The sequence below is a fragment of the Octopus sinensis genome, linkage group LG3 (genome assembly GCF_006345805.1).
Source record: "Octopus sinensis linkage group LG3, ASM634580v1, whole genome shotgun sequence".
In the NCBI taxonomy this organism is placed as follows: domain Eukaryota; kingdom Metazoa; phylum Mollusca; class Cephalopoda; order Octopoda; family Octopodidae; genus Octopus; species Octopus sinensis.
The window spans coordinates 168,560,072-168,577,650 of record NC_042999.1 but is presented as its reverse complement, the minus strand read 5'-3'; the positions used below and the strand labels follow the sequence as shown (position 1 = coordinate 168,577,650).

The 17,579-nt window shown below is 39.6% G+C and overlaps 1 protein-coding gene across 3 annotated transcripts in view; it reads left to right on the top strand.

Annotated features, from left to right (window-relative positions):
- Positions 1-17,579, top strand: part of LOC115209251 (disheveled-associated activator of morphogenesis 1) — a 153,372-nt gene that overhangs the window by 84,700 nt on the left and 51,093 nt on the right. For all 3 annotated transcript variants that reach the window (XM_029777542.2, XM_029777541.2, XM_036501611.1), the window contains 2 exons: positions 8,306-8,441; positions 16,521-16,718. In XM_029777542.2, coding sequence (XP_029633402.1) covers positions 8,306-8,441; positions 16,521-16,718 — 334 coding nt within the window. The remainder of the gene's footprint in view (positions 1-8,305; positions 8,442-16,520; positions 16,719-17,579) is intronic.

Below are 17,579 nucleotides of genomic sequence, written 5' to 3'. Positions count from 1 at the left end.
ACTATCCATGTTTCATTCTGAAGGAGAGGCTCTTTGTTACCAATATAGCTAAGAGCCCTCTGAACTTTACCCAGGCTATTCGTATTCTAGTGGTGACACTCTCTGAGCATCCACCTCCACTACTAACTTGGTCACCTAGGTAACAGAAGCTATCAACTACTTTGAGGTATCCCCCTTGACATTTGATGGTGTTGTGATTTTAAATTTTGATTATGTTCTTCCTTCGATTTATCACACACAGTCATGTTGTCGACATAAGCAAAAGTAGCTCTACAATTATGGCTCTCGATTACATTATTGAGCACTCTCTGGAAATAGGGCACTGCATTTGTAAGTCTGAAAGCAATACGTTTGCTTTGACCACAATTTTCCCTCTGCTTTGAAAGCCGTGTGCTGCTACTAAAGTTAATTATACAATAACAATCAATGGCGTGAAAGCATTTGCTTTGATTAATACTGGCTCTGCTATGAATCATATTATCAAAGAGTTTGTAAAAAAAAAAAAAATTGGTAATGAAGTCCGAAAGGAATGAAATTAACATGGCTGTCAATGGAAATCGTTTCCAAAGTGATGGGTATTGTATGGGTTCAATTGAACTTCAAAGAAGAATTTGAAAGCAAGTAAAGCTGGTAGTACTTGATAATTTGTTTGTAGATATATTTTTAGGACAAAATTTCTTAAAACAGCATCATGTACAAATTACCTTTGACGGCGCCAAGCCCCAGATATATTTGAGAGCTCTAAATTGCATTAAAAGTGACATTATACTGAGGTTGTTTGAAAATTTAAACTCTGACTCTAAACCCATAGTTATAAAATAGAGAAAACAGTCCACCAATAATGAAAAGGTTATTGCTGATACTATAAGCTGAGATCTGGTATTGGTAATGTCAGGAGAAAATCATTGTAAGAGACTGTATATTGATTATAGTGAGACTATAAATATGTTTACACAATTAAATGGATACCCACTGCCAAATATGCATGACATGGTCACAAAAATAACTCAGTTTAATTATTTTAACACACTGGATCTCAAAAGTGCGTATCAAGTTGAGATTCCAGTTGAAGATCGACGTTACACAGTTTTCGAAGCACAGGGAAAATTGTATCAAAGCAAACATATTTCCAGAGAGTGCTCAATAATGTAATCAAGAGCCATAATTGTAGAGCTACTTTTGATTATATCGACAACATGACTGTGTGTGATAAATCGAAGGAAGAACATGATCAAAATTTAAAACATTTTCTTCAAGTTGCTAAGGACTGTAATTTAACTTTTAATGATGCCAAATGCATTTACAGCACTACACGGATTCGATTGCTTGGTATGAAATTCAAAATGGTAACTTGAAACCTGACCCTGACCAGGTAAAACCCTTACTGGAACTACCAATTCCTAGTACTCACAAAACATTGAGTCGAATTGTTGGTCTATTTACATATTATTCCAAATGGATTCCAAAATTCTCTGACAAGATAAAACCATTGGTTGATACTAAATATTTTCCTTTGAGTGAACAAGGGTTGTCAAATTTAAAAACTTTACGAGATGATTTAGCAAACGCTACCTTAAAAGTGATTGATGAAAGCCTTCCTTTCTCAACAGAAACAGACGCATTGGAGGTAGCTATATCTGGCATTTTACACCAAAATGGAAAGCCAGTTGCATTATTTTTCAAGAACCCTCAACCCAAGTGAGTGTTGTTATTCTTGTATTGAAAAAGAGGCAACAGCGATTGTGAAATCTGTGAGAAAATGGTCTCATTTTCTTCTTGGACATAACTGATCAAAACAGTGTTGCTTATATCGAAAAGATACTACGTTGGTGAATCAAAGTAGACCAATATAAAATTTGATATTATTTACTGCCAAAGCAAGTTTAATGTTGCATCTGATGCTTTATTGCATACCTGTTTCACAGCTACGACTGATAATGATCTGTACCATGTTCATGCAGTGCTGTGTCATCCTGGGATCACATGATTGTTTCATTATATTAAAGTTAAGAATTTACCATACTCTGTAGATGATGTAAAGCATATAACTAACAATTGTGTAATATGTTGAGGTGAAACTTCATTTTACTAAAACCTCTGTTTCATCAGTCATTAAATCTACTAAAGCTTTTGAAACATTGAGGTTTAATTTTAAAGGACCCCTACCTTCAATGCCAAAGAACCATTATTTTTTAACTGTTGTGGATGAGTATTCATGGTTTTTGTTTATTTTTCCATGCACTGATACTAGTGGTCATTCTGTTATTAGTAATTTGAAGGTTTTGTTTAATCTTTTCGGATTTTCAACTGTTATTCATAGTGGTAATGTTAAATGTTTTGTATCTAAAGAACATAATTTCTGTATGATAGGTGGCATGTCCGTGTCGGTGGCACGTAAAAAGCACCATCTGAATCGTGGCCGAAGCCAGTGCCGCCTTGACTGGCTTCCGTGCCGGTGGCACGTAAAATGCACCAATCTGACTGTGGCCGATGCCAGCCTTGCCTGGCACCAGTGCAGGTGGCACGTAAAAAGCACCCACTACACTCACGGAGTGGTTGGCGTTAGGAAGGGCATCCAGCTGTAGAAACATTGCCAGATAAGACCGGAGCCTGGTGCAGCCTTCTGGCTTCCCAGATCCCCGGTCGAACTGTCCAACCCATGCTAGCATGGAGAACGGATGTTAAACGATGATGATGAGGGGAATAGCGATTACTCATTCTACTGTGTACAATCCTCGTGGAAATGCTCAATGTGAAAGGTATAATGGAGTAATATGAAATTTCATTAAATTGGCCTTACATAGCAGAAATTTACTAGTTTCTCAATAGGAAGTTGTGCTTCCAAAAGTTTTACATTCGCAACATTCATTTTTGTGCACAGCAACTAAGGAGATCCAGCATGAGAGATTCTTTAAATTACCTAGACATTCTGTGTGGTGTTTCCGTTCCAACTTGGTTAATGCAAGAACCAGAACCTCAAACTACTTTTCACTGGCGTTCATCCAGAACAAAACAAAGTTCCTGATAGGTTAAATTTATGATTGACTAGCAGTATTGCCCGGCGTTGCTCGGGTTTGTAAGGGAAATAACTATATAAGCATTTTTAGAGATGTAAAGAATAATAGCCATCTCAATATGGCTAACCACAAAGGGGGGGGGGGGGTTACTGTAGCTTTTTACGTTCTGAGATTTAATAATACATTTTTAGAGAGTTACTTCCCTTATATAATAGCAAAAAAATGCATTAAAAATGGGAAAAAATGATGGTAAATTTTTTTAAATCGTAGAATCATCGTAGATGTGCGCTAATACCCAGAAGGGCTCGATATGAATCACGACTATAAGATACCCGGTTTTGGTTAAACGGCACCGCAAAATGTGGGAGTAGTTAAGAATCTAAGTCGTAGGAGACAGACACACAACCTTACTTTTATATATAAAGATGATGTGTTACGCTTATGCAATACCTCATTATTACGTTGTTGTGATTAGCTCATGGTTATGTTTGTATTTTGCATTTTGTTAGTTAATTGTTTTTTTTTTAATGGGTAAAAATGTTGTGATTTTAGTTTTGATCACATGACTTTGTCTCAATTGCTGTTTTTGTCTGCAGTTGCACAGAGTTCTGTTCTGTTTACGGCACAACGTGTTCAGCGTTAGTTTTTCATTAGTTAAGACTGTAGCAACTTGCTGCAGAAAACTGTTGAAGTTTAGTTTTGCCTACAATTAGATATTCCAGTTTGGGTTTATAACAGATGGAATCTATTTTCTGTATGTTTCTAGTGTTTATTGTACCTGTGCACCCTCCATGCACAGAAACTATTTCCCCAGTTAACCTTCCTCTGATATTGCTGCACTTATGTGTCCATAGCTTGCACCAGGTACATCTTATGGAGTTTCTATGCCTTTTCTATAGATCGAGCTGAGGGATTTGTGATTTGTCTGCTCTTCTATTTACTAATACTTTGGTTTTTTCTAAGACTAAATCTAAGGCCCTTTGATTCTAGACATTGCTTCCACAACTGAAATTTCTTTTAGTTCTGGTGGTGATATGGCTATAAGGACAAGGTCATCAGCATAGAGGAGCTCTCATGGGCAGCCTGTCCTAAATTCCTCTGTTATTGCCTGGAGGACTATAATGAACAAGATGAGGCTGAGAACTGATCCTTGGTGAACCCCTAATTGTACCCTGAATTTCTCGTTATACTTCTTGCCAACCTTCACCTTACTGACAACATCCCTGTACACAGCTTGTTCAACTCTCACCAACCACTCATCTATTCCTAGCTTCCATATTGACCACCAGATAAGGGTGTGGGAGACTGTCAAAAGTTTGCTCCATGTCGACAAAAGCCAGGTACAGAGGTTTATTTTTGTCTAAATATTTCTCCTGTAGTTGCCTAACCAGGAATATAGCATCAGTCATGCTCATGTGTGGCACAAATCCAAACTGCACCTCATCTACACTAACTCACTTCCTAATTAATTGAGCTATGACCCTTTCTGTGACTTTCATCACCTGGTCCAGCAATTTGATGCCCATGGAATTATTTGTGTCTAAGGCAACACCTTTGTATTTGTAGCAGTTGACTACACTGCTACACCAGTCATTGGCTATGACCACCTCATGGACAACCTGATTAGCTATATGGATGACTAGGCTATATCCTACTCTACCAGATATTTTAAGTATCTCAATGGTGATTCCCCGTCTTTATATCCTTAATTGCTTTATCTACCAAGCTACTGTCAATTCGCATAGCTGGTCCCTCAGTTGGGTCAGCATTTGGTAGATTCTCCTTATATTCATTCTCCACATTTAGCAGCCTTTCATAATAGCATTTCCAAGGCTCTTTCTTTGCAGAATCATTAAGTGCAAATGCACCATCATCCATGTGGACACATTTCTCTTCTATGACATCACAATTTTCTCTCACATACTGTCTTGGAATCAAAAACACTTCAAGTCTCTGATCTTCACATCACATAACATTGGCAAACCTTTTCTGCTTCTCCTCTGGTTCCTTTCTGGTTCAAGACGTATGCCCACGCCATCAACCTCATCACTGTTCTCTATCCAGGAGATTTTATACCTATGCACTTTATGTGTGAGGAACCTAGCAAAACCTCCTCTTCCCCTTACTTCTTGTGTAATATATATATATATATATATACTCATTTGTTTGTTGTTTACACACCCATCTTCTTTTGGTTTTTTTTTTGTAGATTCTCACTGTATACACACACACACATATATATACACTTGCGTCGGAAATTAATTAGCACTTCTCAAATTTCTACATTTTCTTACATTTTCTTAATTTAATTAACTTATTATCAGAAACGAACTCGTTTTTAATCAAAAATTTATTAAAACATATCCCAGCACACCACATAATTGTTATTAATCGTGAAATTTAGTCAATATCTTGTTGCTCCTCCTTTGGCAGCAATGACAGCTACTACGTGGGTCGGCATGCTGTCTATGAGTGCCTGCAGGTACTGTGCAGGGATGGCCCTCCATGCAGCAAGAAGTGCCCCAAACAGCTTGTGTCAGTTCCTGTATTGCTGCACATTCAAATCCCTACCCAATCGACTCCAGAGGTTCTCAATAAGGTTCAGGTCAGGTGACTGGCCAGGCCAGTCCATGACCGTCACCCCATGGTCCTTGACGAAACTGGTTGTGAGCTTGGCTGTGTGGGAAGGCGCGTTGTCCTGCTGGAGCACGTACTCCTCGCCACCAAAGAGGTATCCCGTACTATCTCAACGTACTTTGCTGCGTTGATGTTGCCTTCGACGGCATAGAGCCGCCCAACACCACTGTAGCTGAATGCCCCTCACACCATCAGACCACTCCCACCATGCTTCATGGTGGGAGCAATGCAGTCTTTGTTGAAGCGCTCACCCCTGCGGTGTCGCACATGGACAGGCTTGTCACTGATGAGACTGAATTGCGACTCGTCAGTGAACATCACTGTCCACTACTGCTGCACAGTCCATGTCTTGTGGGCTGTAAGGAGCAGCTTATGGGCGGCCCTACAGGATTTTAGACCAGCTTCCAGTAATCTGGTCTTGACGGTAGTTGTAGACAACTGCTTCCCTGTCATCTTTTGCATCTCCTCCGCCAGTTGCTGGCTCGTTGCCCTTCGGTTGTACAGTAAATTTCGGATCAGCATCCGGTCCTCCCGCTGGGTCGTCAGCCTCTTCCGTCCCCTACCCTTTTTGTCACCTGCTGATCTGGTTTCCTCGTATTTCTTAAATAAGCACTGAATTGTGCACCTGGGTACACCAAGTTTTCCGGCTATTGCAGCCTCCGACAGCTTCCCACGCCACGAGAGAGCCTCGTACCGTCTCTCCAAGATCATGCGAGGTCTTGGGCCCATCTAGGAATGAACGATAAAAACCAGTTATTTTCATTAAAACTATTCATTTGAATAATGTTATGCTATAACAAAACTGCTATGAGTTATTATTCATTAAACAAAAAAGAAAGAAAGCAGAATTTCTCACCTTATTTGATGTATAACAGAAAGTTTTGTGAACCAGAAGTGACCTCATCAAGCAGAGTGTAGGAGAATTTGTGAGGAAAAAAAATCTTGCAAATACACAAATCAATTAACCTACGAGCTGTTCAAAACGTCTTACGCGATGAGAAAACTTAGTACGGTGTGATTTCGGTCCTTGCGAGGCGCTACCTATATCTATTAAACAAAAGAAGATTTGTCTGCATCCGCACTCCAAGTTGTTGTTGCACTGCTATGTCAACATCATTAGGCTGTAGACTCTCAAACTGCTCTGCAAACAAAGTTACGTCATCGTTCTGCGCAACAGTGAACTCACAACAAAGCAATAGTTCGAGATATGGCCACTAGGTGACAGCAAATACCTTGAGTGAAGAGCAAATCAAGGGTGCTAATTAATTTCTGACGGTAGTGTATATATATATATATATACTCATTTGTTTGTTGTTTACACACCCATCTTCTTTTGGGTTTTTTTGTAAATTCTCACTGTATACATACACACACACACACATATATATATACTCATTTGTTTGTTGTTTACACACCCATCTTCTTTTGTTTTTTTTTGTAAATTCTCACTACACACACACACACACACACACACACACACACACATATATATATACGAGCAAAATGCCCCCGTCCAATGGACAGTGCTGAGTTGTCAAACATTTAAACCAAATTTTCTCAAAACAACTTGTCCGACCATCCCATAGGTCTCCCCTTTGAGAAACACTAATTTAACCTAAATTTGAGACATCAGCAAAAGACGGATTTCGACTGATGTACTTGCGCGTACAAATGCACATTCCCATGGCTTTATTGATGGCATTCTCACCTGGAATCGATTTTTGTAATTTTTTTTTGTAATTGAAGAAAGCGTTCTTAATTACTCTACCATCCCATTTATTTTCTGATCCCCTATGCCCCAGCACTTCGCCACCATCTCCCTCTTGCACTCTTGCTGTCTCCCACTCCTCCTCCTCTTGCTTTTCCCTCAGGCTGGATAGCCATGTATCTTCTTTCCAGCAACACACCTGTTTCTGTCGTCATTCTTGATTACGCTCTCTCTCTCTCTCTCTCTCTCTCTCTCTCTCTCCTCCTCCTCTACAAGAGGACACCTCTTTCTGTCTCTCTATCACACTCAAACATTTCATCATCAAACACGAGATCACCTCCCCTAATAGCCCTCTGCTCTCAAAGGTTCTTTGTCTTTCAAGCTACTTGGTGATCCTGCCATTGTTAGTGTCATGCAAAAAGCATCCAGCTCACACTGTAAAGTGGTTGGCATTTGGAAGGGCATCCAGCTGTAAAAACCATGCCAAAACTGACTTTTCCTGTGCTGGTGCCATGTAAAAGGCACTCAGCTCACTCTGCCGGGTTGTTGGCGTTAGGAAGAGCCTCCAGCTATAAAAACCCTGCCAAAAGAGACATAAAAATCTGGATCAGGTTCATGCTTGACCAGCTCCTGTCAAACTGTCCAACCCATGCCAGCATGGAAGGTAGATATTAAATGATGATGATATATATAATAGACATTCGTGTTCTTGTACAAAATCCAGTTATAAGGCTTCAGTTGTCCCAGGGCTATACTAGAATGTATTTGATGCAGTGCTTTTAGGTAGTGTATTTCTTTACAACACTGCCATGCTTTACTTAAACTATACCTGCTTATTTTGTTTTAAATGTATATGTAGAAATTTTAAAAATTATTGCTATTTGAGAATTAGTTAACCTTTATTTCTACCCAATGAGTGTTATGTTTAAACTTTTTTTTCCAGCTTTGTGGTTCGCTTCATTGAACTAAATGGACTTCAGATCATTCTGGATTTCCTAAGCAATATGGATTATGAGACAGCACAAAGTTCAGTACATACATCAATGATTGGGTGTATTAAAGCTCTCATGAATAACTCAGTAAGTAATCAGTTTTCAACCTGTCTCTTCTCTGATCTCCAGGATTCAGGCTATAAATATTTCTACATCTGTTTGTTGCAAAAGTAAATTAAGATGGGGAAAAAAATTCTACACGTAAAATATTGGTGTTGTAAGAAATTGTCCTTGTGTGTAGAAAATAAGTCTAGCACTCGGTCAGTTATGATAAGTGTTCCAGTTGATTCAATTAATGAGAACAGCCTGTTCATAAAATTAACATGCAAGTGGCTGAGCACTCTACAGACAAGGCTAGCCCTCTGATGGATGGAAGCACTCCGTTGGTTACGACGACGAGGGTTCCGGTTGATCCGAATCAACAGAACAGCCTGCTCGTGAAATTAACGTTTAAGTGGCTGAGCACTCTACAGACAAGGCTAGCCCTCTGAATAATAGATACAACTCATGTTTACTAGAGCCAGAGCTGGTTTCAGCCGGGTTGGTAATGAAAGGGTTAAAAGAAGTGAACAAATTTGGTGTAGGAGGAATGGCTGAATGAATAAAATATTGGAGGAGTAACTTTTGATACCTGGCATTGCTCAGGATTAAAATGATATAGTTTTCTATTGTTTTACTTGTTTCGGTCATGTGATTATGGCCCTGCTGGAGCACCGCGTTTACTTGAAGAAATCAACCCCAGATTTATTCTTAGTAAGCCTAGTACTTATTCTATTGGTATATTTTGTCAAATGGGTAAGTCACAAGGACATAAACACTGCAACAACAGTTGTCAAGCGATGGTGGGGCTACAAACAAACAAACAAACAAAGACAGACAGACACACACACACACACACACACACACACACACACACAAATACATTGCCAAATTAGACTGGAGCCTGGTGCAGCCTTCTGGCTTCCCAGAACCCCGGTCGAACCGTCCAACCCATGCTAGCATGGAGAACGGACGTTAAACGACGATGATGATGATGATGATGATACGAAGGTCTTCTTTCAGTTTCCGTGTACGAAATCCACTCACAAGGTTCTTGTGGGCCTCAGGCTATATATATATATTTATTGTATATATGAGAGAACAAATGAAGCATGCCTAACAAACAAACACCACCACAACAACCCTCTTCTTTTCAGGCGCTGATTAACATTCCTCCTCCCCAAACCTCATCCCACATTCCCTTCCCAGTTTTCAGATTTGGCACTGTCAATGTTGGCACAATGAGAGGTAGGTCTAGTGAGATTGTAGAAATGCTTGAAAGGAGACGGGTTGATGTATGCTGCATACAAGAGGTAAGATGGAGAGGAGCTTCAGCTAGGGTCCTCACAGGCAAGGCACATAGGTACAAATTCTTCTGGCAAGGTAACATGGATGATGTAGGGGGTGTAGGCATACTCTTCTCAGAGAAATGGGTGGATAAGGTTATAGAGGTTGTTAGGGTTTGTGATAGAGTGCTTAAGCTTAGGCTGGTTCTGCAGAACAGCACAGCTACTATCATCTCTGCCTATGCCCCACATGCGGGGCTACCAAATGCTCAGAAGAACCACTTATATGATACCCTTCTACAGGCTACCTCAAAGACGAGTGGCAATGACCTCATCTTTGTGGCCGGAGACTTTAATGGACATGTCGGGTGGGAAGCAGGTATCTTCAGACCTAGAGTTATGTGGTGGTGAAATAGTACAGTAGTCAAAGCCATTAGAGCAAAGGAACAGACCTGGAAAGTCTGGAAGGGTGGGGGCAACAGGGAACTGTACCAAGTAGCCAAAAGGGAGGCTGTGCAGCAGGTATACATAGCCAAGGGTGAAGTGGAAAAGAAGAAGTTTGCCAATGTCCAGCGACATGAGGACCAAAGAACTTAGGTATTTCGGATTGCAAGACAGTATGTGAGAGAAAATTGTGATGTCACAGGAGAGAAGTGAATCTGCATGGATGATGGTGCAGTTGCTTTTAATGATTCTGGAAAGAAAGAGGCTTCGAGAAGCCATTATGAAAGACTGCTGAATGTGGAGAATGAATGGGTGGAGGAGAGCCTGCCAAATGTTGACCCAGTAGAGGGACCAGCTATCCGAATAGACAGCTCCCTGGTAGATAAAGCAATTAAAGGTATGAAACCAGGAAAAGCCCCTGGCCCATAGGAATCACTGCTGAGATGCTTTAAACATCTGGTGGTGTGGGCTATGGCTTAGTCACCCGCATTGTAAACCAGGTAGTTCATGATGCAATCATACGCAATGACTGGCGTAGCAGCACCATAATCAACTGCTACAAGGGTAGAGGTGATGCTCTAGATAGAAATAACTACGGGGGTATTAAACTGCTGGACCAAGTAATGAAGGTCTCGGAGAGGGTCATAGCCCATCTCATTAGGGAGAGGGTCTGCTTAGATGAGATATAGTTCGGTTTTGTGCCGGGTAGAAGCACCACTGATGCCATATACCTGGTTCGACAACTGCTGGAGAAATACATAGCTAAAGATAAACCCCTATATTTAGCTTTTGTGGACTTGGAGAAGGCCTTTGATAGGGTCTCCTAATCCATTATCTGGTGGGCGATGTGGAAACTGGAGATTGTGGAATGGTTAATAAGGGCTTTGCAGGCCCTATACAGAAAGGCCGTTAGTAAGGTTAGGATTGGCAATGAGTATAGTGAAGAATTCTGGGTAGAAATAGGGGTCCACCACAGTTCAGCCCTCAGTCCCCTTTTATTCATCATAGTCCTCCAGGAAATATCTGAGGAATTCAAGATGAGTTGCCCCTAGGAGCTCCTCTATGCTGATGACCTGGCCCTCATAGCAGAATCACTACCAGAACTAGAAAAGAAATTTCAAATGTGGAAACAAGTTTCAGAGTCAATGCAGCAAAGACCAAAGTTCAAGTAAGTAGTAAGGTGAACTCATCACACACCCATTCAGGTAGGTGGCCCTGCTTAATCTGTAGGAAAAGGTGTAGGTAGAAACTCCATAAGATGTACCCAGTGTAAGCTATGGACACATAAGAGGTGCAGCAATATCAAAGGAAGACTAACCGAGAAGATAGCTTTCATGTGCAGCAGATGCACAGAGACAATAGACACCACAAATGCTCAGAAAACAGATTGTATCACACTCCAGGGGAAGAAACTAGAAGTAGTTGAAAGCTTCTGCTACCTAGGTGGCCAAGTTAGTAGTAGGGGTGGATGCTCAGAGAGTGTTACCACTAGAATAAGAATAGCTTGGGCAAAGTTTAGAAAGTTTCTACTGGTGACAAAGGGCCTCTCGCTCAGAGTGCAAGGTAGATTGTACGATGCATGTGTGCAAACTGCTATGCTTCATGGCAGTGAAACATGGGCCATGTAAGCGCCCTGAGAGAAATAAGAAGCATTGGATATGGCGTGCAAGAGAGACGTTTGCGCTGGTATGGTCATGTACTACAGATAGATGAGGAGAGATGTGTGAAGAAGTGCCACTCCCAAACAGTTGAAGGAATCTGGGGTAGAGATAGACATGAGATGAGGTGATCAAGCATGACCTTCAAACATTAGGCCTCACAGAGGCAATGACGAAAGACAAAGAATTCTGGAGATATACTGTGACTGCAAAGACCTGACAAATAAAGTGAGTCCACTGTGTATCCTCCACGAGCTTCACATAACCAGCTCCAGCCTATTCAAAGTACCTTGGATCATAGGACAACCTGCTGTGCTTAATTTGGATCGTTGGGTGACATGCTGTACTTGAGGAGACCTATTGAGTCAAGTACATCAACTTCAAATTAAAAATCAAATGGAAATTGTAGTTGTGATACCTGTGCTGGTGGCACATAAAAAGCACCATCCAAACATGGCCAATGCCAGTGCCACCTTCACTGGATTCCGTGCCAGTGGCATGTAAAAAGCACCAACCGATCGTGACCATTACCAGCCTTCTCTGGCCCCAATGCTGGTGGCACGTAAAAAGCACCTACTACACTCACAGAGTGGTTGGCATTAGGAAGGGCATCCAGCTCTAGAAACACTGCCAGAGCAGACTGGAGCCTAGTGCAGCCTCCTGGCTTTCCAGACCTCGGTCAAACATCCAACCCATGCTAGCATGGAAAACAGACGTTAAATATATATATATATATATATATATAATATATATATATATATATACAAATGTATATATATTTGTATATATATATATATATATATATACAAATGTATATATATTTGTATATATATATATATATATATACAAATGTATATATATTTGTATATATATATATATATATATACAAATGTATATATATTGTATATATATATATATATATATATATATATATACAAATGTATATATATTTGTATATATAATATATATATATACAAATGTATATATTTGTATATATATATATATATATACAATGTATATATATTTGTATATATATATATATATATATATATATATATACAAATGTATATATATTTGTATATATATATATATATATATACAATTATATATATTTGTATATATATATATATATATACAATGTATATATATTTGTATATATATATATATATATATACAAATGTTATATATTTGTATATATATATATATAATATATATACAAATGTATATATATTTGTATATATATATATGTGTGTGTGTATATAAATCCATTAAAATGTTTCAGCCCAAAAGCTGTGGCTATGCTGGGGCACCACCGCTGAATGAGCTACACTAGTTTGTGAATCCACCTCTGATATGTGGCATTTGGTCAACAAGGGAGTTCGACGCCGCTGCCCGCATCAGTGTTTCCTGCCGAGGTAGTTTCATTTGGAACCCCTGACAAGAAGAGATCCAGTTTAGTTTTAAAGAAACCTACATCCACACCATGCAAGTCTCTCGGGCATTTAGGAAGGATATTGAAGAGCTGTGGTCCCTTGAAACCCAAGCTGTTGCAGTATCTGGTCCTATATTCTGATGGTGATGTTGGGATCTTTGGCACCATGCAGTAGCACCCCATTCTGCTGTTGGGGTAACTTTCAAAGCCAAAATTTGGGACATGACCCTCCAGGATTTTCCAGATGTATATCACTGCATATCTCTCCCGCCTTCACTTCAGGGAGAAGAGTTTTAATACCTTCAGTCTTTCCCAGTAGCTGATATGTTTTATTGAGACAATCTTTTTAGTGTAGCTTCGTTGGATTGCTTCGAGTTCTGCTGTTAGTTTTATATTGTGTGGTGACCATAGTTGGGAGCAGTAGTCCAAGCGGCTGAGGACGAAAGTTTTCCACAGGACCATCAGTGTCTCCTCCTCTCTTGTTCTGAAAGTTCGGAGAATCCATCCAGCTAGCCGTCTGCATTTTATCACCAAATTAGTAATATGCACTTGGAAAGATGCATCATTGCTCATGTCAATGCCCAGGTCGCGCACTGATTTTGACTCAGGGATTGCAATTCTTCCCGGGCCAGTGTATCCAGTCTGCATGTCGTTTACTTTTGTGTGCCGGTAGCGCAGGGCCTGGAACTTACCTACATTAAACTGCATACTGTTGTACTCAGCCCACCTGTATATTGTATCCAACTCCTGTTGCAGATGTGCAATATTTCCAGGGTTTTGTATTGTGTGGGAGACTTTTGTGTCATCTGCATAGCTAGCAAGGGTGGCCATCTTAGTAACTGAGGACATGTCTGAAAGGGCCACTATGTACAGCAGTGGCCCCAAGACAGTGCCCTGTGGAACACCGCTTGTTATTTGTGTTTCCTTGGAGGAGGCTCCATTGCTCACAACTGCCTGTCTTCTGTCTTTTAGGAAGTTGTGCAGCCACTCTCCAAGTTTTCCATCTATGGTGAGATCACGCAGTTTGTGACAGATCATACCATGCTCGACTTTATCAAAGGCTTTTGCAAAGTCGAGATATATCACATCCACACTTGAGCCATTTAATAGCTGTTTTAACACCCAGTCATAGTGTTGCAGGAGCTGTGTTAGGCAGCTTCTACCTGGTCGAAATCCATGCTGGGTGTCAGTCAGCAAGTCACTGACTTCAAGGAACATGATTAGTTTCTTGTGGACTATTTGTTCCATGACTTTGCTGATGTGTGAGGTCAGAGAGATAGGCCTATAATTTTTAGCATCTGCTCTGCTTCCTCCCTTATGGATAGGGCATATTACCCCTTCTTTCAATTTGACTGGGAGCTTACCACTTGCAAGAAAGCTCTGAAAAAGAAGCTGTAGCAGTTTTGCAAGGGCTTGTTTGCACGATTTGAGAAGGTCCAGCAGCTGAGTTTGTGTCAATCTCATCTTTGGCCAGTGTGATATCATCATCTTCAGTGTTGATGTACTCAATTTTTGCCTCTTTGGCCACAGGTAAAGTTGCAAAGAATTCTTCTGGTTAGTTTACTTGCCTGTGTCCTAGAGGTGTAGTGAACACACTTTGGAACTGCTAATTCAGTATTTCACTTATCCTCATTGGATTTCCTGTGAGGGAACCATCTTTTTGGAAGAGAGGTTCTATCCTCTGGCACACTGCGGCCATCTCTTTGGCAAACTTAAAGAAGGCTTTTGGGTTTGACTTTATATTTTCTATTACCCAAGCTTCTTTATCTGCTCTCTCCTTTTCATGAGACTGATGCAAACTTTTCTCAATTTCCATTAGCATTCTCTCGAGCCAAGACTTCTCACCACTTTTGGTGTGCTTGCTCAGGCAGTTCGCAATCTTGTCCATCGTCTCATAAGAATCTTCCTTTCTCTAATGATCCTGTTTTTGTGTGTGCTGGCCCTGCACACTGGGACATATTTGTCACATATGGCTTGTATTATGGACATGAAACGTGTGTGTTTCATGTCAATGTCTGGTGTGGAGAGACATTTAGGCCACAATTTGCTTTATGAAAGCATATCTTTCTGCGCTTTGCTTCTAAACTCAAATATTTTTCTGAAACTCACATGACTTACGTAGTGATCAGTTATGTGTTTACTCCACTCCTCAGAATCAATTTTGTCATCACTACTCAACAGCTCTAAGTATAAATTCAAATCTGAATCATATAGTTTGCTAGAATGTATAGATGACACTTACATATCACTTCAATAGTCTCCAAGTCCAAAATCTTTCTCTCTATTTAAATCAGAGGTAGGGGAACTTTTTCAACCAATTCCCCCCAAATATATTTATTTATGCCAATATTATTCCCTTGATTGGAAGGGAAGAAAATCATAGATTCTTTGAATTCAAAAGGTTTATTGAATCTATTTCATTGAATCTATTTCTGCATCCATTACATTGGACAGATGCAGTGTTGTCAGAACAAAAATTTCTGTTGGAACAAGGAACACGTTTTATTTATAATTTTACTTGTCTAATGAGTCCTTGCCACCCTCAGGAATTTCGTTTTTACCCCACTTGGGGTAATTTATCCTGGTTTGCCAACCCCTAATTTAAATCATTAAGTCACCAACTGTGACTCACTTGATCATAGAAGAAAACGTGGTGTAAATCGCAAACAATTAATGCACATGGTGTAAGCAAGAAGTCATTTAAGAGGAAGTTTTTTGTAGAATGATGCTAAACTTAGCTCCTGCTTTTCATTTCCAAACTGCAACATACAGGTACATGCAGTTTGGGACTTGGTGATAGCGCTGGCTATATGCAGTAAAAATTAAAGCAGTATTTTTTATTGTAGTGTATAAATAACTGAATAAACACCGATATATTTCAAGTACTTATTAAAATGAAAATACTGATAGGTTTTAACTTTTTCTTGACTTTCTCATGGCATAAACTTTTGGAATGTTTTTTGAGCAAAAATTGAATTTGTTAATCTTTTTTAGTGCACATTTGACAATGTTCTGTGTATGAATAATACATGATGAAATAATACTTAAGAAATGGATTTTGATACAATCCTTTATTTGTGTTTAATTTCTGGGAAAATAGTTTACTTTTAAATAAGTCATCTTAATGGAACACTGAAAATATGCTCCCTATTAGGAGGGAATTCTTGCAATCAAAATGTTTCTTTTGTGTGTGTGTGTGTGTGTGTGTGTGTGTGTGTGTGCATATTATACTTTCAAGTTTTGACTGATCAGCAACTTTTTCAGGGAAAGAAACATTAAAAACTAAATGACAATTCTTTTCTTACAGCAAAGCAGAGCTCATGTATTGGCCCATCCAAACAGTATCAACATAATTGCTCAAAGCCTCAGCTCAGAAAACATTAAAACAAAAATAGCTGCTTTAGAAATCCTTGGAGCCATGTGTTTGGTACCTGGTGGACACCGTAAAGTTTTGGAAGCAATGCTACATTATCAGAAGTATGCTTGTGAAAGAGCACGATTCCAAGTAAGTTAAAATTCTATTGCTGTTAAAGAAATACACATCCATTACTCTCTTTTATTCATTTACTTGTTTCAGTCATTTGACTGTGGCCATGCTGGAGCACTGCCTTTAATCGAGCAACTTGACCCCGGGACTTATTCTTTTTGTAAGCCCAGTACTTATTCTATCGGTCTCTTTTTGCCGCACTGCTAAGTAACGGGGACATAAACACACCAGCAACGGTTGTCAAGCAATGCTAGGGGGACAAACACAGACACACACACGCATATATATATATATACACATATATACGACGGGCTTCTTTCAGTTTCCGTCTACCAAATCCACTCACAAGGCTTTGGTCGGCCCGAGGCTATAGCAGAAGACACTTGCCCAAGGTGCCACGCAGTGGGAGTGAACCCGGAACCATGTGGTTGGTTAGCAAGCTACTTACCACACAGCCACTCCTGCGCCACTTTTCTTACTCAAAATAACACCTTCCACAATCACATTATGACAATAAGCTCAAACAACTGTAAGTATAATTTCAAATATTATTTCAGCCATATTTTAATGTATACTATATCCAGACATACACCTACATGTTATTACATGTACACTAACATATGGTCATAATGATGCACTGACACAAACATCAATGCGCATGTACATACACGCATAAAAATGGGGTTATTCATGCAAGCAAGTTAATGATTAACAATACTCACAAAGATACAGACAATATGTAATGACATATGAATGAAAACAAGAAAATATATTCATATGTAAATACATGATGACTGCCTCATCTTGTCAGGCAATAGTTGTCTTAGATTCACTTTGATTCTTATGAATCATCCTTACATGTTCATGGAAATGACTTTT